Below are 25,554 nucleotides of genomic sequence, written 5' to 3' on the forward strand. Positions count from 1 at the left end.
CCATCAGGTGGGCAGTCAGCTCGTTTGCCATTCTAAGTTGCATAAAAATCTCAACTACTAATCATCCACTGTCACTCCATAAACTGTCATAAAGAATGGCCCTGAGCCACCTGCATCCACTGACTCTACCTTTATCATAGTATATGTGAATTTTATTACATTGTATTATATTTTATACATCAATCATTGAGAAAAGAACAGTTCTATCAATTTGATATATAAATATATATATATATATATATATATATATATATATATATATATATATATATATATATATATATATATATATTTTTTTTTCAAACTACCTATTGCAATAATGTTTTACTTTATCCGAAACTAATAATAATTAAAATAATATATTAAATACAAACCTGTGTTGAGTGAGGCTGATTTCATGTCCAAACGTCTTACTGCATTGCTCGCAAGCAAATGGCCGCTTCCCATTATGTGACCTTCTTGCGTGAACTTCTAATCCATGTGGTGTACTAAAGATTTTCTCACATTTAACACAAGAGAACACATCGCCTATCGGCAAAGGTCTGGTTAACGGACCCTGAGCGCCAAGAACGGCGGCTCGCAGTCGCATTAATTCCGGTCCAGCCGCTTGCACCGCATGTAGGTAAAGATTACTATATCCACCCCAGCCTGGAAGACCAAGGCTGCTTGCATCACGTAAGAGATCCGCGAAGGGCAGCGGAGGATACAGAAAAGGTCTTTGTGGTTGTACTCTTGGAGCGTCAGGTCTTAAGAGAACGCTCATAGAAAATGCTTCTGATCTCTTTGGGGGTGTTGAAGAATCCGGCGGTCTTCTAGGTGAGGAGGGTGGTGAATCAACTTCTAATTCAGGGGAACTAGACCGAACTGATCGTGGGGACTGGGGCGAGGGAGCCCAGCATGGACTTCCGCAGCGGGAAGCCGGTGAAACACCTTCGGGTCTGGACTCGTTGTTGTGAATTTCGTCCTCTTCATCATTCGTTCTGTCTCCAACCAGGCGATTGATGCCGAATTTAATTTCATCTGTAAATGGTAACATTTATTAATCATGTTTTAGAATTAATATTTAATAGTTTTTAAATGGCCTTATTTTGATACCTGATGTTCTTAAGGATATACGCTTGATAGTACCACGTAATTTCAATATTAGAACTGCTAAAATGGTTAACACATTTTCAACATACGCTTATCGTACTAACTTAGGATCCAATTCTCCTCTCAACAGAATGTTGTCATCGTATAATAAAGCCGCAAACGTTGACCATGATATTGACATCTTTGGTAATTCTTTAGTGCAGTTTACTAGGCTTATTAATAATATAAATTGGTAATTGGGTCTTCTCTAATATAATTATTACTTAGTATACATTGACGCTTATCTGTGAGAGCTGTATACACCTTTAATTGATGTGTTCATATGGCCTTAAGCTTGGTAGTGAGGAGTGAGATGTTTTTGTTCAAGTAAACCTAGATTTAAGCATTTTTAATAGTAGTTTTTCACTTTTTACTTACTTATATCATTGTATATTGTCTGCTTAATTGTTGTGAGCATATTGTTAAATACGTAGATGTAATATAATTATAATGATATTAATTATCTTACTACATATTATAATAAAATTGTAACAACAGAATATCAGTGTTTTGCTCTTTTGAGGGCAAATCAAATAATTTATTGCTTGAATTGAGTTGTGACCACTTTGTGTTACTAAGGCACACGCACGAACGAAAAATTATGATACTTCATTTATGTATTTTTCTTTTTTGTATATGTATTCTTTTATTTCCATGTTTGGGTATGTCGATCTATGTCTGTTTTTTAATGGGTGTAAATGGAATAGTAACTCCGCCCGCGCTATCGGTATACACCGACAAGGCACCAGTGGAAGATAATAGGTGAGAATGAATGCAGGCCAATTGGTCCACCATGATGAACTTGTCAGCAATTAACTATGATGATTTCCAGGGGGAACCGCGTGTAGATTGACCTGATAAAGTGTATTGCTAGCAATGGTTTAGTTAGATCCCATTACTAATAATCCCTTTTCCTCCTGTCTATGTCTGTTGTTATTTGTGTGCTGTAAGTAATGAAAATGTATTATATATCTATCTAGCTATCTACCTAATAAGACGATGCCTGTGCATGGGAGATACATATTTAAGAAAAACATATATGAGAGGTAGATGCTAAAACATTTTTTTTATTTTAACTGTCTATATGTTTATAGAAGCATTACAAAAAAAAATGACTGAATCAAATTAAATGTGGTTTTTACAGTTGTGTTCCCGAAGGTTTAATTTAAAATCTAGTCTTACCTCATCTAGAAGTGGTGATTTTATGATTTTTCCTACGAGTACTTCTAAAATTCAGGCGTATGAAATAACAGGCATAAAGCTAGTCTATTAATAAAATACGACATTACCATAATAATCACAATTACCTATAGATATAAGTTTTAAGATTATATCTTGTTTCATTGCAAGTATATTTTGCTCTTCAATACAGCATCATAGAGTACTGTGATGCCCATGTAATTAATGCGTTGTCATTCCAAAAGACGAGACTAGACTGTTATCTCCGTACTCTGTAAGTTCGCTGCATATGGAGATTTTGTACAAAAGTCGATTGCTTGGGTACCTCTGTCCCATTTGTGTTTCTATCGTAAAGCAGTTGTGTTAACATGGCTGTGTTTCAGTTTGAAGGATGGGATATGGCGTGAATTAACAGGGTACAGAAGAATAACACCTGAGTCCTCAGGAATGGCAACGCATGGGGGGTATCATGGGCGAAACAGTATACTCTGTTATGTCCATGGTACTGCTCACGTTTATAGGCGACGGTTACCACTTTCCATCCAGGTGGGTCGTCAGCTTGTTTGCCATTCTAAGTTGTATAAAAAAAGAATTATAAACAAAAAAAAGAAAACACTAGCGACGTACTCTAGTAACATAACCACAAAACACAGACAAAACTGAAAACCTGTACACTTGGAAATTGCTTAATAAATGTCCTATTATTATTGTAGTTATTTCAATGCAATTCTTTCCTATTATTTGCATAGGCACACAAAAGACACCCTACGCTATAGGCAAAGTGAAAAAGCGCAGGTGTTGCACTTGTCGCTCAATGAAATGAGCCGTATCATGTCGCAGCAGCAAATTGACTTTCATCTGTTACATCCCTCGCCCAACCCCTGTAATTAACACATCGGGTCATGCGGACCCCAATCTTTTTTACAATTCACTAATCCGCGGGCGGGACTAAACGCAACTACTGCCAACTGGCCGTTTCGTTGTACAGTTAGTTTTGTTTAGTTTACTTACACACGATGTATTGTTGCTTTTGTTTGGTTGAATATTGGAATTGTTAGTAAATTAAAAGCATGCATGTGTGTATTAGAATTATCTTTTTAAAGATCAAAAGTTATCATAATACTTTTCATGTTTATATTGCTTTATGTCGTCTGTTGCCTATTTTATTGGCACTTTTTATTTGTCCTTTATCATTATTTTTTTAATTGATATTATTTCTTATATTTAAAGATCTCTATCTTTAATTATATTACAACCCATAATTAAAACTGTTTTATTATTTTCGCGTTCATAAACCAAATCATCGTTACGAACAATGTCCCTCTATAAATGACGTTCATTGATCATCAAGTGGCCATCAGCGCTAAACTCACGCTGTCCAAAACAAACATCCATCTCGAGACGAGACAAGTTACGCTAATGAAGAGCGCCCCCTATATCTGAAAAGGAGCAGCTGTCGGCATTTGGAGCGGAACCAATCGGGCAGATTCGGCAGGACTCGTGGCTATAGCTCAGTCTCGTGACTCGTCCCCCAAACATTCACGCCCGGCTCTCTTTAACAATGGGCAGCGTTTAAGGGTTGCCTCCGTACACTTGTTTGTTTGTTCCCTACGCGACACGGTTTTATTACCCCATAGTATTTATAACATATTAATGGTTATTTAGATTCATTGTTCCGCCCTAGCAGTGCGCTCGAATTTATGGCTTTGCAAAATATTGAATGGCACCCTCTGAGGGTAATGAAGTGAAATGTAAAGAAAGATATTATTGAGGCTCATTGTACACTCAGGGTATACTCTTTTGTAATTAGATAATATAATTTGACGGCTTGATTTTAGTTTTTATTGTACGAAAAGGAGAATATAATTGTTGGGTTAGCATGTGAACATAAAATTTATGATTTTATGTATTTTTGATACTATCTTACTTAGGAGCATTATGTTTTTATCACTATTCCTTAAAATAGTTACCTACAATTGGAGGACCTACTAATAACGGTGAGTTAGGTACCTGGTTGAAATTTTAAGGACTGTGCATTATACTATTTTTTTTTTACAGAAATCTCCTTTTATATTATTTTCATTGCACTGCACCATTACATCGATATTTATTTGATTAAATTTTAAACAAAACAGTTGCAAAATTTTATTCTCAGTTTCAGATATGAAAATGGCCAAAGAAATTTACAGGGTACAGAGGAATAACACCTGAGTCCTCAGGAATTTTTATTTATTTATTTATTTATAAAAGACACACCAACAATATGCTCACAATAATTAAGTAGACAATATACAATATTATTAGTAAGTAAAAGAGAAAAACTACTATTACAAAATGCTTAAATCTAAGTATGGTAGTATCTAAGTAAGCAACGCATGGGCGGTATCATGGGCGAAACAGTATACTCTGTTTTGTCCATATTACTGCTCATGTCTATAGGCGACGATTACCACGTTCCATCAGGTGGGCCGTAAGTTTGTTTGCCATTCTAAGTTGTATAAAAAAAAAAGTGTTAAATTAAAGTAACCGGTCAAATTATTTAATTTATGTCATTATATATACGGCGTTAATTATACAATGACAATTGGAAGTAAAAAATGCAAAAGGAGAAAATAATTAGTGATCTGGTAGAACAATAATAAGTACACACAGCAACATTATGACGTACGTAGTTAAAACTCATTGCATTGCATTCACCGAAATTGGATTACGGAACGTCAGTCAAATGCATTTTTTCGATGCACGTTGCATTAGAGCCATTAACGTCCGCCTATTTGTGCGCTTAATGCAATTTTAATTATAAAGGCGAGGCCGCAAATTGCGCTGCTATGTATTCAGATTGTTATTTTTCCGAGAGCTTTTAACAAATTAAAAATACGCGCCCGCGGTCGGATAGATAATTTGCATTTTCATTGCGGTCGCACTAAATCGGACTGCATTCGGTCTGGCCGGAATCCATTGAATCGCCAATCAATACTGCATAAATTTCTATTGATTTTACACGTGAAATATAGAAGAAGTTTTATAAGGGCCGTATTGTTTTCTGTTTATTTCATTTCTATATCTATGTTACTACATATGTTTGGTGGAAATTGTAAATCTATTTTTCATTTTTAGCCGACTTCAAAAAAAGAGTGCAGCCGGCGAAGTCGTTGGAAGTCGGTGCCAGGCCAAATAATTAATTGATAGGCTACTACGTATATCCACGTCACGCGGGATAAGTTGGTCTTTGACCATTAATAAAAATATTTATGTATTTCATTACAATTATATTTCGTTATTAAATTGTATTATATCATTATTAGGTAGTCTTGTTCTTATTCTCTTTGGCATCGAATTCAAATATGTACGTGGCATTTATACCTAACTGTTACGCCGTTAACTGTCCACTGTCCGTTTGCTGAACACATGCTTCCCCCACATAGGGGGGTTATGTTAGTAGTTGCCATGATGATCAGGTGGGTTGGTAACCGCAGTTAAGTTTGATGTTTCAAAAGGAACGCTGCTGCCGTTCTCGACTATTAAGTTTCCTTAGTCACCTCTTACGACACCCACGCGTAAAGAAAGGGTGAACCATTCTATACCGGAACAACATGGCAAACAGGGGGGAAACGGATTGTTAGTAATGGAGACTGAGAATCCCATTGCTAGCAATATAACCAGGTCGACCACCTCGCGGTTCTCCCTGGAAACTATCATGGTTAATCCCTGATGAATTCATCATCATGGGCTAACTGGCCTGTTTTCATTCTCATCTATCAAACTTCACTGGTGCTCCGCCAGCGTATACCGTTAGCGCAGGCGGGGTTACCATACCATTTTCACCCATCAAAAAAAAAATAGCAAACACTATCACATAGAGTTATTTAAACCATGTTATCGTCATTTAAAAACGTCAACAGACATTCTATAGAAAGTTGCAAGTCATGTATTAATCGTTAATCAGAATTAAAGACAGACGGATTATTAGTATTTTAACTAATGATCGAATTCATACGGGAAGCGTGGTTAATTCTGTCATAATATACGGTATACTGTGTAGTAAACTATATGGTATTTTGATTGTACATTTAACTAAATGAAAAATAAGGGTCATTTACATTAATTTTGATAGGTATTTGACTTCAAAAAGAAGGAAGTTCTCAATTCGGATCTATTATTATTTTTTGTTTATGTTTGTTTCCGTTAATTCCGTTAGTTCTTAACCGATTTGGAAAATTCTTTTTTTTAATCTGAAAGGAACTGTTATCAAAATCGTTTCAGTGATTTAGTTTTTAGACAAAAATAACTAGTTTTGTCACAATTGAAGTAATTTTTTGTGGGACACAATCTTTGATTACTGTTCCACAGATACACCAATTATTTTTAATGGTCGCAATCCAAGATGGCGGACATGTGAGTTTTTAAATGCAATGCCGCTGGTGTTGTGGGTGATCATGAGCGGCGGCAGTCACTTACCATCAGGTAAGCCGCATGCTCGTTTGCCCCCTGTGTTGTAAAAAAAATTAGCCATTTCTACCTTCAGTAGTGGCCTAACATATTCTATGCCATGTAATCCCGGCATTAAATAGGTCACCATTTCTTTTCCCATTCGTATCGTATGAAGCGACTTAGAAAATTTAAAGGTCGAGAAATGGGTAGCAGCGTCCCTCATAAAAAATCATCAGAGCCCAACTGCACTTGCCAATCCTGCCAAACACCTGGCAACTGCTGACAAACCCTCCAAACGAGAAGCCTCTGTTCAGCAGTGGACAGTCAATGGCTGATGATGATGATGAAATAACCTTTTACATTTTTTAACGTTATAACATTAGACATATACATACATAGATACATTCAAACAAACTTACAGATTAATTAATACTAATATTATATGATTATACATTGTTACGACTAAGTAAGTGCGAAATAATCACGAAATAACATGGAATTACACATGTTTATATATAACGTTGGGCAATAATTGCCACGAACTACTTATAAATCAAATGTTATCATTCACTTTTAATACTTATTATCAATCGTGTTATAATATTTTTAATACTTTTTTATCGCGAGGATTATCCAAATCTTGATTAGTAAAAGACCGAAGTATATATATAAAGGAATTCTATCACCTTGCGTCTCCTATTCTCGATTTGTTTTCATCAATTTATTAAATTATAACAAATATGTCTCACTTTTATCAATGTAAGTTAATAAATTGTGAATAATTATTTAAAAATAACGTTTTTTTTATGTACTTTGATATATATTTAATCATTTCACCAGAGCGAGACTTTGTACAAAGTCGTTTGCTTGGAAGAAATCTCTGTCCCATTCGTGTTTCAGACCGTAAACTGGAAACTATCATGGTTAATTTGATGAATTCATCATGAACGAATTGTGTTTTCATTCTCATCTATATTTGGTGCTCCGCCAGCGTATCCCGTTAGCGCAAATAAAAATAACCATTTTCACCCATCAAAAACAAAAAAAAACTTGTAACATTTATGGTATTTTAAGTTAATTTACTCTTTGACCTCATTCACCTTCACTATTATTTTGGATACTCGATAATTCTTAGTTCAGATGAACTATGTGAATTATTATGGATGATCCCAGACTGACATTAAGCCTTTTGGTTTGAGGCGAGATTTTGCACACTTTTCTACCTGTATCGTCCATTGCTGAACTCAAAATTTCGTCAGCAAATATGATCCACAGGATTTTTATAAGAAAAATCTGCATAATTAACTATTTTCAATTTTAATTAATAAAAAAATATTTCCAATTTCCGATAGTAAATTACCATTTTTAAACTCATAATACATACAGTATACATGATTACAGTAATTAACACTTTATTTTTAACATTGTCAAATAGCCTATTATCTAGTTTAGTAAAAATGGGACGGTAGTCCCGTCTGCGTTATCAATATACGCTGGCGAGTAGATAGTCACAATTGAAGTCAGAAGTTTTTTGTTTAATCATTTTTGTATGCTTTTTTTCTCTTTTTTTAGATCTAGTGTTCAGTTTACGTGACGTGCATCGGTTTCGTTCTTCCTCCATTCACGAGTATATTGTGACTAATTCAAGAATTAACCACGTTAATTTCCAGATCGTGTTGACGTCGATCTGATATGGTGTATTGCTAGCAATGGGGCTGTTAGATCCTATTACTGAAAGCTTTATTTATTACTGAACCTTTCCCTCCTCCAATTATGAAGTGGAATGTGGGATGGAGTGGATGGAGTGGTGGTCGCCCCTATCGAGGCGCTACTCAAGAACTATACTTTCTGTCGTAGCAATAAGTAATTGCTTTTTAAAAGAGTTTAAGTACTATATGGAATTTCTAGTATATATACAATAAAATTCGTTGCGCGTGCGACATCCCTAATATTATAGGCGTCCATTAGTTACGGTAACTCCGTTTACCATCAGACAGGTCGTATGCTTGTTTGCCTTCAAAGTAGAATAAAAAAAATATATTAAAAAACCTCGGAGCTAATCGCGCCGGATTTGTTCAAAATTAATCCATTTCTCTGTGGATTAAAGTAATCAAAGTTCTATTTTGAAGGTCTGTGAGAGATTAGATTTATTATTTTATTCAATAATCGATTGTTTATCACTTTATCTTTACAATCGTGTTTTTTTTTATTTAGTTTTTCTAACGGAATTTACTGATACTGAGCTATTGAAATTATTCGCTACTTAAAGAAGTTTAGTATATCAAAGTCAATCATTGTATTTTTAATTAAAATTATCTTTAATTTAAACTAGCTTTAGCCTGTGACTCCGTACGCGTGGGTTTGGGAATATAACATATACAAAAATATAAGTTTCACTTTCGTATAACAGCAGTTTTTGTATAACAACAGAAAAAATATACAGATAGAAAAATTAAAAAAAAAATGTTTTGGATTTATATTGCTTTTATAAAACGTCTCATATCATATGCGCATTGCCAACCTAAAAAAAAACTTAATATATCATTTTTAGAAAACCTCATACTGTAGTTTAAAAGTAGTGTAGGGTAAACCTCAGCAGGGAGATCATTCCACAGTCTCAACGTTTACGGGAGAGAACTAGAAGAACTAGAGGATGAATAACGTCGAAGGCGAATATGTTCCTAAATATGATATTCCTAGGTTTTTAATTTTAACAAACAATGCCGCGTTCTAAATTCAAATATTTCTGATCTAACTCGTATACGAAATAAATTATACTCTATCTGCGTGTTGTATTTGTTTTAAAAAAAGAACGATAGGATTGCTTTGTTACGGTTGGAGCCGCCATCTATATCAAAATTTACCGAAGTAAAATGCTCTAATTTTAAATTTAGAAAATACAATGAGAGATATGGTATTATATGACTATCTTTTACAAGATATTTGTATATAAAAATCTAACGGAATATTTTAATGTCAATAAAAAAGAAATAATGATACTCAAATACGTAACTATGTGACTAATCTTGCATTTCGTCACATCCGTTTCAAGTGAGAATTAGTGTGAGTATATAGTGACAGATCGGTCTTTTCGATAACTATGATAAATCAGGGCTTACAAGCGGTGACATCTTACGGGCTTGTTGATATTGGGTGAACGGATTAGGTTCAACACGCCCTGGGCTCCGCGTGGGACGGTCTCAACCCACGTCCAGTGACGTGGGTTGAGAATTGGTGACTTGTCATCTGTTAGTACGGATGACAAGTTTTATAAGGTATTAGTATTGTTATTGTTGTTATTTAATTTTTTTTTTTTTTTATTTTACTGCAGCTATGATTTAAACGCGTGTTTAACAAAACTGTGTCTAAATGATTAAATATTGTTTAATAGGTTTATAATACCTTTAATTATGTGAATAAAATGCCTTTAGATATCACTGCGGTCGTATAAATAACCACATTATTAAGTCATGAAATAATAATTTAATTAATTCATAAATTAAATTATTATTTTCTTCTCGACTTACTTTTTTTTAAAATTTAAATTAAATTATGATGTTTTATATTTTTTAATCGCCTTGTAGTCCCGGTTAACTAACTATTCTACTAAGGACTAAGGGAACTTAATAGTCATCCCTCGACTATGGCAGCATCGTCCCTCTTAAAACATTTCCAAAGCCTGACTGCGGTTAACGGCTTATTTTTTAATTATATACTAATAGTCATTTTCATAATTAAGCGTAGCATAACATGATTTCGTACGATTTTATCATTACCATATATTAGAAGAACAAAATGTACGCAGTTGTACGGAGATGCGTTTAAAATTTTGTGTTAAATGTACGATATCATTGTGGAATTTTAAAAGTGCCTCAATATAATAATTTACTTTATGACACGACACGATTTTATCACCGCGATGTAATAGAATAGTTTAATAACTATAATACGATATAATATCGTATCGATAAAATCATACGATATCGTACCGTGCTGCGTTTAATTAATAAAACGCATATTGGATGCAAGTGACTCTGGCTTTATCTTTATTGTAGTCTATGAACTCTTCCTATGCTACAGCAGTGGTCAGTGTATGACGATAATAAAATAGACAAAAAAACTAACACCATGGTGACCCTACATTATCTTTCGCGGTGCCTTTGTACGCATGTCCCGATTTCTCCTCGATGTTTCCTCGAATTATTTGCTGAAACAATAGCAGTCTTCATATTTGTGTCGTATCCAAACATAAATATGGTCACGATGGTACATCGTTAGTGATAAAAGAACTTTATAATTATAAGATTTAAGGTTGATTTTTGTTGGACGTAAAAAATACATATACAATATGCACGTATGTCGTATGACGAAATGTCACACGCGGCGCCTTTGAGATTAACACACACATTTGATAAACGACTGGATTTGTGATAATGACCAACTTTACAATCTTGCTTTTTTAAACACATACGATTGTAGCAAGAAATTGTACCGTACGGCCCGTCCCAGATTTGCATGGGCACATACTCATGCAGAGCAAATTGAGGGATGTCAATAGGCTGAGTCAATCTGGAAATATTGGGGCTGTAAACTACAAAATTTCGAGGAAACGGTGTTTTTTTAACATGGAATTTTTGATGGCTACTGGTAACCATATAGACTGTTAAGTTCTATGACGTCATTCGTATGTTGCCATTATGAGAGTTAAGGTATTTTTTAAGAATGATAATGGAATGCTAGCACTATCTGTACGATCAGACCAGTGAGGGAGCAAGTCAGTTGATTCATCGTAATGAATCCAACAAGAATAAACCGCGATGGTTTCTAGGGGGATCTGGGTAGAGGTCAATTCGTGTTCTAGAGATTGCAGTAGTATTTTAAGATTAAATTTAAAATTATATAATTTTTTTTTATTAATTCATATAAGAATACCGTGAGATATTTAATACGACATGAGTATTTTAAAATGTACAGAAAAATTTCCAATCACGCCATTCCCTCGCGATTATCTTAAAAATCATTTGACAAATTTCAATGAAATTTTGTAAACATGATTGTGTTGTTTAATTTAACTTGAGAGATAGAATATTTTTTATTCTGATAAGAAATGGACCTTGTAGGCGCTCATAGGATATAGGTCAAAGATATAGGCGCATATAGGCCAAAACAACATTTGTTGGACCTTAATTTGTTAGTTGGTGGTCTATAATACTGGAATTAAATTTTAAATTCGTATTCAATATAAAGTTTTAAGCACGTACCTGTTAAACATATAAAAGAGTCAACGTATAAAGAAATACAAACAAACAGACCGTTCCTTTGTTTGTTGCACTAGTAAGAGTGGCGTGGAACAATCACAAATGTGAATAATTCAAATGACCGACGCCAAATTGAATTGTCATAGCGAGAAGTCACGCAACTTTACACAAGCGGGGCGACTCAAGTTTGTTAGGGCATACACATATTAAGCCGAATCAAGAAAACATTAAAGAACCTTAGATTAAAACTATTAGATATTTGGCGAAAGTATGAAAGATGCCTAAGAAAATATTGGTTGTTTTTTTGTATCATAAAAGTTTCAAACAAACATACGGTAGTAAACGGTCATTGTAGCCAATGAGCGCCTGCAACACTAGGGGTGTCACGTATGCACTGACAACCTTAAAAAAATTTTATAAACTTTTTTGAGTAATCTTATATTTTCCTAGTTATTAGAGAATAATTCGGGTAGGAGTTCATTCAAAAACCTGAATGTTCACAGGAGTCAACTGCTCTAAAACCTTACTGTATACGACAATTTAGGTTCTTAGGTGTGGCGATGAATTCTCTGTAAATGGTGAGCCGTTCGAAGATATTTATTATTTGATTGACATAAAAAAATTCAAATTAAGAACTCCATCTGAGTTATTTTTCTGTTTATTCGTACCTATGTATGTAATTTGTCGAATGATTCCTTCAAATCTTTAAGCCTTGATACCACAAGCTTATAAATGCACATTGGATGTGACAGATTGTACATATTCAGGTCTATGGATTTATTAAATCTTATAGCAATAAGACCTTTACTATCTGTGTATGATTTATGTACTTTATACTCATGCTAAATCCTTTTATATCTTTACAAAACTGTTTTATAACTTCAATTATTATAAATTGATAACACATGATGTCACAAAAATCCAGCTGGCAATTTATATAACTAAATATTTTAGTATCACCATTCTTTAACAACCGACTTCAAAAAAGGAGGTAGTTCTGTTTGGTTGCTACTTCAAAACTCGTCATTTATAAACCGATATAGTAAGTTCTTTCTTCATATGAAAAAATATACTTTCAGAGTAGTTCCACAGATTATTATCAAAATCGGATTAGTAGTTTACTAACATAGTTTTTAAGAAAATTGTTACTAACAAAATGGACCACATTGTAGTCTGAATAATAAAGTATATAGTGTAGTTTGCTTTTTAAATCTAAATAACTGCTTTTGATATGTTTGTGGGAACAAAGCACCCTTAGAAGGAACCATATACCTATATCAGTTCGAGAGAATGGAGAAGTCGGAAACACTATTTCAGATCCACCTGAACAGCAAGGTAGACTAATATTCCTCTGCCCAGTAGTGGGGCATCTATATTTTCTATTGGTTAAAATTAACGAATTTTGTCAAGTTTCAATTTACAGCTACAGTAATAATTATTACATATAATTATATCATGTACCTACAAGTATAGTCTGTGGATGTTGTTGTCTAATGACTTAAAAATCCATCAAGCAATTTTAATCCGTTAAAAATTCCAGAAGAAATATCACTTTAGAGTTTTCTAGAGATTACAGTATTGGGGTTTTTAAATCCTATTAATTGAGGTTTATTCAGGGTTTACAATGGCACCGTGACAGCCCTGGTGTTACAGGCATTCATGGACTACATAACCTTTTACCATTAGACGGGCTGTATGCTTATTTGCCTCTTTAGTGGTATGAAATAAAAAAGAAAAACTCTATATTTATTTATCAGTCGGTTAGAAAATGAATTTGTTAATGTCCAACAACCCTTAGTCCCATTTGGCGGGACATAGTCAAACATTGTCGTGAATAATAGGGCAAACAAGAAATGTCGTGACCGTATATAGCCATTTGGCAAATATTGACCAGCCTTGACTTGCACGAATGCTACCCTTTGATTGATCGAGCATTGTGGTTACTCTATAGTCTTCGTTTAAACTTTATATTAATGCACATTTGTTTCAATGATTAATTTAGTGCTTAAGGATTAATAACAGCTGCTTAATTTCATCATTGTACAATTCGCCACAAGCTGAAGTTCGATTTGACCATCTAGTTAAGTGGCGGTCTTCCACTGTGCGCTGTTAGAGTAGACATTTTCTTCTACGCATAATCAAATTACAGGGAAAATATCTCTAGAATAGATAAAACATTGAAACCTTCAAGAAGATTAAATTCCCGATGTCTTATACATAGTTATACATTACAAGTGGTATTATTTCTATACAAATTTTATTTCATTATGAATGTTAATAATATTATATCTTGTAAAACGTAGCGTAGAACGACCACTCACTAGATGGAGTGACGATCTCAAATATATTGTAGGGAGTCAGTGGATGCAGGTGGTTCAAGACCGTTCTTCATGGCAATCTATGGGGGAAGCTTAAGTTCAGCAGTGATAGGATTTCTAAGAAGAGATTTGAAGAGAAGTCAGAGAGAATAGAAAGGAAAGAAGACTTGCACACAAACTAAATGAGGCAATATAATAAAAGTCATTACAACTCAATTCTCTGACTACCCTGTAAAAGATTGGTGTGAAGTTAGTACATAGATTCTGAACGAACACACAGACATCGTGTTTATGAGGTTTCGTCGAAATGCGAACAATCTATACCGTCCAAACAGTCGTGCCACAAAACCTTATCTTGTAAACTAATATTTGCTTACAAAGGTACATATGTCCAAATCGGATTTACAACTCTGAGACGCGGTCAGAGTACCGACAGAAAGCAAATTGTTTGACTATTTTATAATATTATATAAGAATAAAGTTGGATATAACACTGTCAATGGATATAATAGCCTACAGCAGTAAAAAAGCGATCCTCATGTTAACAACATGATTATTAAATAAACTTTTTAACCACTCCTTCGTATGCGTGGATTTCAAAAGTAGAATAACGAATAAAACAAATCACTTCTAGACAATGTATAAAGATAAAACATAAGCATTTTGGTTAAGTTAGACCTTCAAGTTTACAACTGCGAAAACCACATTCAATTTGATGAAGTAGTATTTATGTCATGCTGAAAGAAACATACAGACAATAATGTAATTAATTTAACTAGCAATCCCCCTTGGCTTCGCATGGGTAGTAGAGTTTGTTTATTTACATTTTTTGCATTAGCTTGTTCCGTCAAATATTAATTAAATGGGCAAGCTATTCTTAAAAGATAAACATATGCCATTGCGGACTTATAAAAGAGAAATAATACTGCTATATACAGTTTTGTTATATTTTAAACGGATTAGGCATCATTTTTAAAGCAAGCTCTCAGTCGACTTGATTTCTTCCGACATCTTGAACATTTATCGTCATATTTTAACAAACTGTCACAAAACTTTGTTAAACTATACATATAAATCTTCCTCTTGAATCACTCTATCTATTGGTGAAAACCACATTAAAATATGTCGCGTAGTTGATAAGATATAAGCGTACAGACGGCGGGAAGCGACTTTATTTATTTTTTTTTTACAACACAGGAGGCAAACGAGCATGCGGCTCATCTGATGGTAAGTGACCATCACAACACACAACACCAGCGGCATTAAAGGTGTGTTGCCGGCCTTTTAAAAAAGAATATACTCTTTTCTTGAAGGTTATGTATATTATTTCATACAATGTAGATATATAGTAGTTACATAACCTATTTTCATGCGGACCGTACCTCTTATCGGCTTTATCAAAATTTCATGTTCGATACAAAAATTACAACCATCATAACATGTAGTTCGTTTGAACACGATAGCGTATCGATGAGCCACCTTTGTCGCTGCCGACACCAAATCAAAGTCATAAAACAAACGTAATTTTGCCATCGATATGGGCTGACGGGCTCACGATAAGATATGTCAGGCCCAAATCTGTAGTCGTGGGATTTAGTATTACCCTTTATTGGAATTCACGTTCTACGCAGTCTATGACGTTGTAAGCCATATTGTATTGCCTCCCTTCATGTAGATCCTGGAGTTACGGTTTACGTTGATTTTTAACCGACTTCAAGAAGAGATTCTCAATTCGGTGGTAATTTTTTTTTATGTTTGTTACCTCAAAACAGACAGACAAACAGATGGAGATCTGTTGTAAACCGATTTGAAAAATCCTCATTTTATTTGTCAGGATATACCTATATATTAGACCCATAGAAGTTTTATCAAAATCGGTTCAGTATTTTAGATTTCAGATCAAAATAACTGGTTTCATCATAGTTGAAGTCAGTTTTTTTTTGAGACAATCTTTTTCATCTACTGAACTTGGTATGTTAAAAAATACGTCTTATATCAATTATAATAAGATTCATTTCATATAAACCATCGATTATTAGTACTAGCAGTTAATGTCGCGTTATTGGCGAGAGACTTATTGAAGTTTGAAATAAAATGAATTCTATTACAATGCTATACAACTTTATATTAGTTGTATTTTTAACATTTCCGCAGGAATATTTAGTTATATTAAAAATAATTACCTCTCACAGGATAAGTGTCATGGTTCTGGATTGGTGGAGGAGACGCTAGCCTGGGTTCGGGTCTGGACGCTGGCGCGCCCCAAAGAGAGTGGCATATCCCGTTTCTTAAAGCTTCGCTCGCCGATACTCCTGTGGAAGAAAGTGAAAATGAAAAACATCTCTAGTCTTACAATAATATATAAAAGTAATTCTTATATTCAGATATGGGGGGAAAGGGATTGTTAACAATGGAGTTTGACAGCCCCATTGCTAGCAATATGCCCTATTAGATCGACCTCCACGTGGTTCCCCCTGGTTAACCGTTTCATTACCACCCGTTAAAAAAAATATTCAGATATATATTCATTATTTATATTATTGCTTGGATTACATCTCCATATGCATTTAAAATAGAATTCTCATCGTGCCTCCAATCAAACTGTTTATAATTACTCCTCTCCATCCAAAGGTCGCCCATTGTTTTTTCACTGTGATCATTTCTTGTAATTGTTTGTATCTATAATAAGTTTACTATTGTAATCTTTTGAAGGAAATAATAAAGAGTATTCTGATCTATTTGATTTATTGTAACAAATTAAAATTTTGTTTTTTAACCGGCTTCAAAAAGAAGGAAGAATATGATCGTATTTTTATGTACTCATACCATATGAACCGTTAACTATCCACTGCTGAATATAGGCCACTCATTTGGGAGGGTTTGTCAATAGTTACCACGCTTTGCAGGCGGCTTGGCAACCGCTGTTAGGCTTTGGTGATGTTTTAAAAGGGATGCTGCTATTTATCTCTCGACCTTGTTCCTTTGGTCGCCGTCTATGACACCTATTAAAAAAGAAGAGGTGGCATATTCTATGCCGGGATAATATGGCAAATTTACTCATGTATATGATAAAAGAACAACACTTTAGGCGATTCTGGTATGGCTGGCGATTTTAGTAGCATTTTTTTTTAATTCATAGAGTTTACTCCCGAATCAGTCTCATATTAATTTTGTTACACCATTAGAAAATACATGGCTGTATACCTACATTTATAATATAGATTAATATTTCTTTTTTACCACAGACAATAATAAAAAAGCAAACTGTTAAAAAATTCATTGACCACAGATTAAATTTAAACCTATCCAGAACATAAAACTGTTTTGTAATGTACATATATATATATTATATATATTCTACTAAAGGTTTGCCAAAGAAAAATATTCCATTACTTTAACTGTTGAACTGCAAGCAATACTGTAAACGATGTTAATAGTTTGAACTGAAATTAATTGGTTGACTAGCGATGAAAGGAACAGTTAAACGTGTAATAAATTGACTATTACTTGAGTAACTATCGCTATAAAACACTTAACCGTAAGTTTCAATTTCACGTATCTGATGTTTTTTTTTTAATACTCACGAATATAGCAATTATATTTTTTTATAAATAAAAAGAATTACTATTGCATGTTGACGTTTTTATTTCTCTATGTCTGATATTTGACCGTGTGGTCCCGGCATAGAATAGGCTTCTTACTTTCCTGTAGGTGTTGTAAGAGGTGACTAAGAAGGGCGAGGGATGGGCAGCAGTGTCCCTCTTAAAATATCTCTAAAGCCTAAATGCGGTTGTCAATCCGCCTGTCAAGAGTGGCAACTATTGACAAAACCCCCGAAGGGTGACTGTGTTCAACAGTGGATAGTTAAAAGCTGATGTGATGATGATGATGATGATGATAATGATGATGTGTGATATTGAAAAAGGGTAAAGGAATTATATTTTACGTGAATGTACTCGGATATACGTAGAAGAATAGTAAAGGACAGAAATATGATTTTCTGTCCTATAAATATTTTTTTTATTTTTATTTTATTTTATTTTATAAATATTACGTATTAAAAAGGTTAAGATATCATAAATTTTACACAATGTAAGATTTGTTTATCTGCGTTTTATCATTGACTTGAGTTATTATTATATTTTATTGATATAATACTGTGAGTTGATAAATCGTTTTGAATTTTTTTTCTATTGTCTTCATAATTTGTAAATTACATTTTTTTTTTATTAAATGTATATTATAGTATAATGGGCGAAACAGTATACTCTGTTATGTCCATGGTAGTGCTCATGTCTCTAGGCGACGGTTACCACTTTTCATCAAGTGGGCCGTCAGCTTGTTTGCCATTCTAAGTTGTATAAAAAACAAAATGTATTTATGTTGTGTTAATTTTGGATATTAACAAACACTTTTAAGCCATTTTAAAAAAAAAGATCTCATTTTTTTCAAATTGTTTAGTTTAACGATTCTGTATAAGTCCTAAATAAGTCAGTAGTCATTCAGCTAGCCAAATTGTTGCCTAAGTACGGACCTGGTTTCTGCCCGCCTGTCTGACCCTCTTGACAAGTGGCAAGCGAATCCATCGATGGAAATGTTGTCGAAAACGAGTTCATAAGTTTAAATGAGACATCCGACAATGTTATCTCATTCTACCCAACAGATTCGCTAGTGATGTCGATTCCGTCGATGAATTCTTTTGCCACTTGTTTAGAGAACTAGACCAGTAAGATTAATTAGTTGACTATCTTGAACTAAGACTCAATAAACCTTGAACTAAGGGTTTCGAGCGACTAGAGTAAAATGTTATAAAAATACTGCATAAAAGTAAATAAATGACTTTGGTGTGTGGTAGAAATTTAACTTTTTTATATGTTTTTATTTTAAATGTGTCCCACACTAAGAAGAACGAATGATCATCTTGAGTACGTCTTAATATTTACTTGTGCATAGTCTAAAATTCCGTAAAACGATATGAGTTGAACAATTTCTATCCATCTATTAGGTCACTTCCTCATTTCGGCACCACGCAACAATTACGACACATGACTCACACGCATCTGCCGTGTCTATGATTTGACATAACACGGCACCGACATTTGTGTGAACTCATGAAAGGTCAATTTTTAATTAGCGAACACGAGAAAAAAAAATCAAAGGATATTATAATAACTTTTTCATGTTTCCCGAAACAATTGGTAGTGAGTGATTGCTTGACATTTTACCATATGTTTTGTTCCTCTATTCAATTTTTATTATAAACATGTAAATATTCTATTTTACTATAAATAATTTTTATTTATATTTCATCAAATTAATTTCATTTAAAAAGTCACATTGTAGTAACATTTTCTGTAAATTTAAACTTAATAATTCAAACTTGGAATTAAAAGAAACAGCTGTGTAGGTATAGGTACCTAATGTAATATGATTATATATTCATTATATTATTAAGAATATGTCAAAATCTATACTTATAATAGATCTGTAGAGAGGTCAATTCTGTACATGAATATAATTCCAAAATAACTATCAGGGGCTGATTAGTGATCGATACTGATGCCAAAAATGCAATCAGTAAAATTTTTGTCTATCTGTCTGTAGGTTCGTTATAGAAACAAAAACTACGGATTTTACGGATTTTAACGAAACTTGGTACAATTATTCTTCATAATCCTGAGCAGGTTTTTTTTTTGTTTTATTTTTCATCACGCTACAATCAATAGGAGTAGAGCAGTGAAGGTAAATGTTGAAAAAACGGGAGAAGTTACTCCATTTTAAGCTTCCATCGCGTGTGCAGCCTTAATGGCCACTTTTTAAAATGTAAAAATGTCCACCCGTGCTAAACCGAGACGGGCCGCTAGTACCTAATAATTGGGGGAAAAGGATTGTTAGTAATGGAGTTTGACAGCCCCATTGCTAGCAATATACCTTATTAGGTCGACTTCCACGCGGTTCCCCTTGGAAACCATCGTGAACAATTCTTGTTAAATTCGTCACGATGGGCTAACTGACCTACTTCATCCTCACCTATCATCCTTCACTGGTGCCCCGCCGGTGTATACCGATAGCGCGGGTGGGGTTACCATTCCATTATCATCCATTTAAAAAAAAGTACCTAATAATTTTTTTAAATAAATAAAAGTCCCACCTATTCTTTAATCTGATAATTTATTTCGAATTACAAAAGTCGATTTTAAAATTCCTTAAATTATTTTGTGAATTATTAAGATTAAAAAAATCAATTTTCGCTATTCAATTTTCAATCAATAGAGTCTTGTTGATTACATATTAATTTTGTTGCTTACGAAGTAGCCTATTTTCATTGTGGAGGAAAAATTTGCTTGTTACGAAACAAATTCTAAATTCAACTAAAATATTTACAATGTAAATTATCTACGCAACATCTCGTCGTTTATGTGTGCGTGGGTACGTACTTACGTACTGCGTATGTGTGTACGAGCATGCGTGTACGCGTGCGTGCGTGCGTGCGTGTGTTTGTACGTGTAATTATTATTTTTGTAAAGCAAAACGGAATTATCTCTATTAGATGGAATACGTTCAGGAACTGTAATAAAAATATGATTTTATATAAAGTTCGTTTTGATAGAACTTCAGGAAAATGAAAACAAATAATGGCCTTAAACATAACATTGTCCGCTGCTGTTTTATAGTAATACAAGTCAAAAATAGATTAACTGATTGAATGTTTATTTTATTTATTTATTTAAACTGTAATCTACAGTAAAATTCTATGTATTGTACATTTGGCGGACTTTACACTGGACGGTGTTCTCTACCAGTCAATCATTGGGCAAACCGAGAAACACGTAAGCTGTGCATAATTGAATAGAGGAAAAATAAAAATACTTGATATATTCATGTAATATAAACATACAATTAGACTAATATAAACATACATATTAAATAAAAAAAATATATACATATAATAAATACATAAAATAATACTGTATAAAACAATTAAATAAAACAACTGTAATAGAAGAGCAAATAGCAATCTATGACTCATACAGAGTAACCAGCAAGAGAAGTTTAAAGGGAAAGTGACTTTTCTATTAAATAGATGCGCAATTTGTGTTTAAAAGCCAACTTGCTTAGGGTAGATCTTGAATGTTTTGATTTGTTATTAATTTTATTTACAGTGTTATAATTTCAACAAACCTTATCGTTACGTTCTACTGTGACCAGACCATAATTATAAATATCATGCTCTTCCAAGACTCTCAAGTCTTATCTAAGAGCAAACAATTTAGCATGTTGCATTAGTGGTGTTGCCAGCAATTTGTCCAATTGAAAGTTTGTCATGTCAACGAATTGGCCCGTCTTGATTTACTCGACTCCTGCCCCCGCGTATTAGGGCTCTCGCAATCACTTTCACAGCGCGTGAAGTGTCAGGCCACTGTCATTGTTCTATTGCTTTGATGAGTTGCTCAATTGATTTTTAACCGACTTCGAAAAGAGGGGTTTCAATTTGAATGTATTTTTTTTGTAAATGACTGTGAATTTTTTTTAGGTGTTCAGTCATGAAGGAAGGATTGTAAACTCTTTATTGTTCTCTTTCAAAGAGTAATATAGTTGCATAACAATGTATACATAAAAAGAAGATTATAACTGCAAGAAGCAAAATAAAGAGGCAATAATGGGAGGTCTTATCACTGAATAACTATCTCTTCAGGTAACCTTAGGACGGTGAGAACTAATTAAAGATGTCTCTGGTCGAGACGTAACGATTTAGATTATAAAACTCGAAAAAGTCGTATTGTTTGATTCTATATAAATTGATCAAGACGAAAATAGTTTCTCCCTTCTTTCTCATGGGCGTCGTAAGAAGCGACTAACTTAATGGTCGAGGGATGGGCAGCAGCGTCGCTCTTTAATTATCACCGAAGTCCAATAGCGATTCGCCTGCTAAATATGGCAACTACTAGCAAAGCACCTCGTCATGGTGGAGACTTATGTTCAGCAGTGGACAGTTAACGATTGGTATAAGAAGACTTCCGAATGAAGTTGAAACAGTTGTCGGAAACAACAAAAACACAGCGAGTTCATTAATTGAATAAAAATAAACATAAGCTTTAAAAACAAGAAGAAATCTGTTCCCAGCAGTAGGAAATTAGATTTAATCTATAGCTATTAGAGTATAATTTATATTTTTTGTAACAAAATAGTTTCTATTAATTGTCATAGTATGTAATTTATATAATTTTAATGTGTCCAATTAAACACACCTAACTACAACTAATTAAATAGATAATTACAAGTGGATTAAGTGATTAAACTTATCGGAATGTATGCGAACAGTAATCACTGCAAAATTTGTTGATAATACAGTATTTAGTAAACTTTGTTTTGGGTTTTCAATCGACTTATAAAAGAAGAAGATTCTCGGTTTTATTTCTTTTTATATTTGTTACTCGTATCTTATAACTCCGTAAATTTTAAACCGATTGGGAAATTTGTTTTTTATCTGAAAAGATATACTAACAGATTGGTCCCATAGAAATTGTGGCCAACAAAGGATACCAGGTATGGAAATTGGGAATATATGTATATTGGCGGAAAGAACTTGAAAGACTAGGACCGTGAATGGAAACAAAAGAAAAATATGTCAATTTCGAATTTTGTAAATAGTAATATAAAAACGATTAATAAATAAAACCGAAAACAAATGTTTGATTGGTGCTGTAGCGATTTAACACACTGCTTCATCTTCCACCAGTGAGTGGCGATAGGTGAGGATGAAAAGATAGATCAGGTTAGCTTATCGTGATAAATTCGCTTGGAGTTAAGCACAATGGTTTTCAGGGGCGACCACGAGAAGGTTGATTAGACAACTTATATTAATAGTAATAAGGCTACTAATCCCTATTATTATAAATCGCTCTCCCTTCTACTTTCATTTGTTTCAGGTTCGATTCTTGCACAGTACAAACTTCAACCCAATATGCATCCAAATCATTTCGCCATTTTCTAAGTGATTTTTCAGGTATTGTTCGCAATGAAGTCAAGATTTTGGCACAATATCATCATCATATAAAAACAGGGACTAATAGCCCCATTGCTGACCATATATATTATTATATCAGATCTAACTTTATTCGGTATTCTCTGGTTATCATCGTGGATCGTGTCTCTATAAACTTTTCACAATAGGTTAATTGATTAAATTTCTTCCTATCCCTTGTTGGTACTTTGCCAGCGTATAAATAAGGGCCACTTTAGTTTAATTGCATTTACATACTTATCGAGAAATAATATCAAACAACAAAACCAGCGACTTATATACGAATAAACAGTTCCCTCAGAATTAGAGCGGACATCTCAAAACAGGATAAGGTCGATAAGAGCAAGGACAATCAGTGCGCGTGAGAGGAAGAGAGCGATTCGGTGGCGCCTGCGCAGCGTGCCGAAAGTGCCAAGTGTGCTCGGCGAATCCGGCTACTTGTGGACCGCTGGATAATTCGATGTTGCGTTCACAAATTGAAATATTTATGTACATAATTCTAAAGGAGTATTTATGAGTAAATTGTGTTATAAAATTTGTCAATTATAAAGTCAATTGTGTTGGTTTTATTCAATCTATATTAGCTGAACCTAAACCAGAAATATTTGAACATCTCCGTAAATTATTGATGCCCATTAATTCTTCTCTTTCCGTGTCTAGGGAAAGTAGATAAAGTTTTATTTGAGAAATCAGTTTAGGGTACGATAGGTCTGATATATTTGAAGAAGGTAAAAGCCCTTAAAATAATAATAAAAATAAGTCAATTGTGACACACACTCACACTAACCTACATATATACACACACACACACACACACACATTCTAAAATTTGTTCCGTTTGATTCAAGAACAGTCATGTCAAATTTTAATAAAATATCTTCGACAGTTTAATCTGTATATAAACAATGCATTATAAATGCAATATTGCAATGCTGTAAAACAACAATATTTTGTTTGTAAAACATGACATGAGAAATCTCATTTATTACATTTTTAACACTAATTATATTTGTTTATAATTAGTGTTTCCTGTTATGAGGTATTATTTATAAATATTTGGAAACATGTTTGGATATTTAAATTGACGATCATGATTTATAATTAATACTATATTTGAATATCGCTGTCACTGTATGGTCCCAGCATAAAACGGGCCACTTCTTCCTTTCCCATGGGTGTCGTAAGAGGTGACTAAGGGAACTTAATGTTTGAGGAGTAGGCAGTAGCGTCTGTCTTAATACATTACTAAAAGTTAACTTCAGTTGCCAACTCACCTGCCAAGCGTGGCAACTACTGGCAAAACCCCTCTAATGTGAGAAACCTATGTTCAGCAATGGATAATTAGTGGCTGATGTAAATGTTTGTTACAGACTAATATTACTATTGAAATTATTGAAAAATTTGTATGAAATTAAAATTACAGTTATACTAAATTATACGTACAAAATTTCTTCTAATACGTGCATGTAAATCCGTGGCATACAACTAGTTCATTTACATATTGGATAAATGTTCAATGCCAAAATAAAAGCGTATTTGCAATATCATTGTTCCATACATGATAATAACACTTCATAATAAGGCTTTCTGTCCTGACGTCAGTGGAGATATTAGATAATTTAAAGCACCCATGTACATGGGCGTTGTTTATGGTATATTTTTAGAAATACCTGTATGAGTAGGAACGTATTCAATATAAAAACTGTATGAGTTTAACACCCAATATAGGGGGGAAAGGGATTGTTAGTAATGGAGACTAAAAATCCTATTGCTAGCAATATATCTAACCAGGTCGACCTCCACGCGGTTCCCCCTGGACACTATCATGATTAATTCTTCATGATGATTTCATCATGATGGGCTAACTGGCATGTTTTCATTCTCATCTATCACCCTTCACTGGTATATCCCGTTAGCGCGGGCGGGGTTACCAATCCATTTTCATCCAACAAAAAAAAACACCCAATATATGGGGGGGGGAGGGATTGTTAATAATGCGGATTACCAGTCCCATTGCTAGCAATATACCTCGTCAGGTCGACCTTCACGTGGAAACCATCGTGCTATATTCCAGGTGTATTTATCACGATGGGCTAACTGACCTGCTCTTTCATTTTCACTTATCATTCCTCACTGGTGCCCCGCCGGTGTGTACCAATCGCGCAGGCGACGTTACCATTCCATTATCACCCATTAAAAAATGTTCAATATA

General features: G+C 33.8%; 1 protein-coding gene and 2 long non-coding RNA genes across 3 annotated transcripts in view; 2 read left to right on the top strand and 1 right to left on the bottom strand.

Annotated features, from left to right (window-relative positions):
- The window catches only part of LOC113517777 (zinc finger protein Gfi-1b), a 93,082-nt gene that overhangs the window by 41,719 nt on the left and 25,809 nt on the right, over positions 1–25,554 (bottom strand). The window contains exons 2-3 of the mRNA XM_052901915.1: positions 16,501–16,629; positions 375–1,020 (exon numbers count right to left, since the gene is read on the bottom strand). Of these exons, the coding sequence (XP_052757875.1) occupies positions 375–1,020; positions 16,501–16,629 (775 nt within the window). The remainder of the gene's footprint in view (positions 1–374; positions 1,021–16,500; positions 16,630–25,554) is intronic.
- On the top strand, positions 7,459–19,180 carry LOC128202267 (uncharacterized). Its single transcript, XR_008253689.1, has 2 exons — positions 7,459–7,500; positions 16,510–19,180. It is a non-coding gene; the product is annotated as an uncharacterized LOC128202267 (long non-coding RNA).
- Positions 21,899–23,897, top strand: LOC128202266 (uncharacterized). The gene is made up of 2 exons (XR_008253688.1): positions 21,899–22,013; positions 23,248–23,897. It is a non-coding gene; the product is annotated as an uncharacterized LOC128202266 (long non-coding RNA).

The sequence above is a fragment of the Galleria mellonella genome, unplaced genomic scaffold, assembly GCF_026898425.1.
Source record: "Galleria mellonella isolate WM207_F2 unplaced genomic scaffold, CSIRO_AGI_GalMel_v1 utg83, whole genome shotgun sequence".
Taxonomy (NCBI): Eukaryota; Metazoa; Arthropoda; class Insecta; order Lepidoptera; family Pyralidae; genus Galleria; species Galleria mellonella.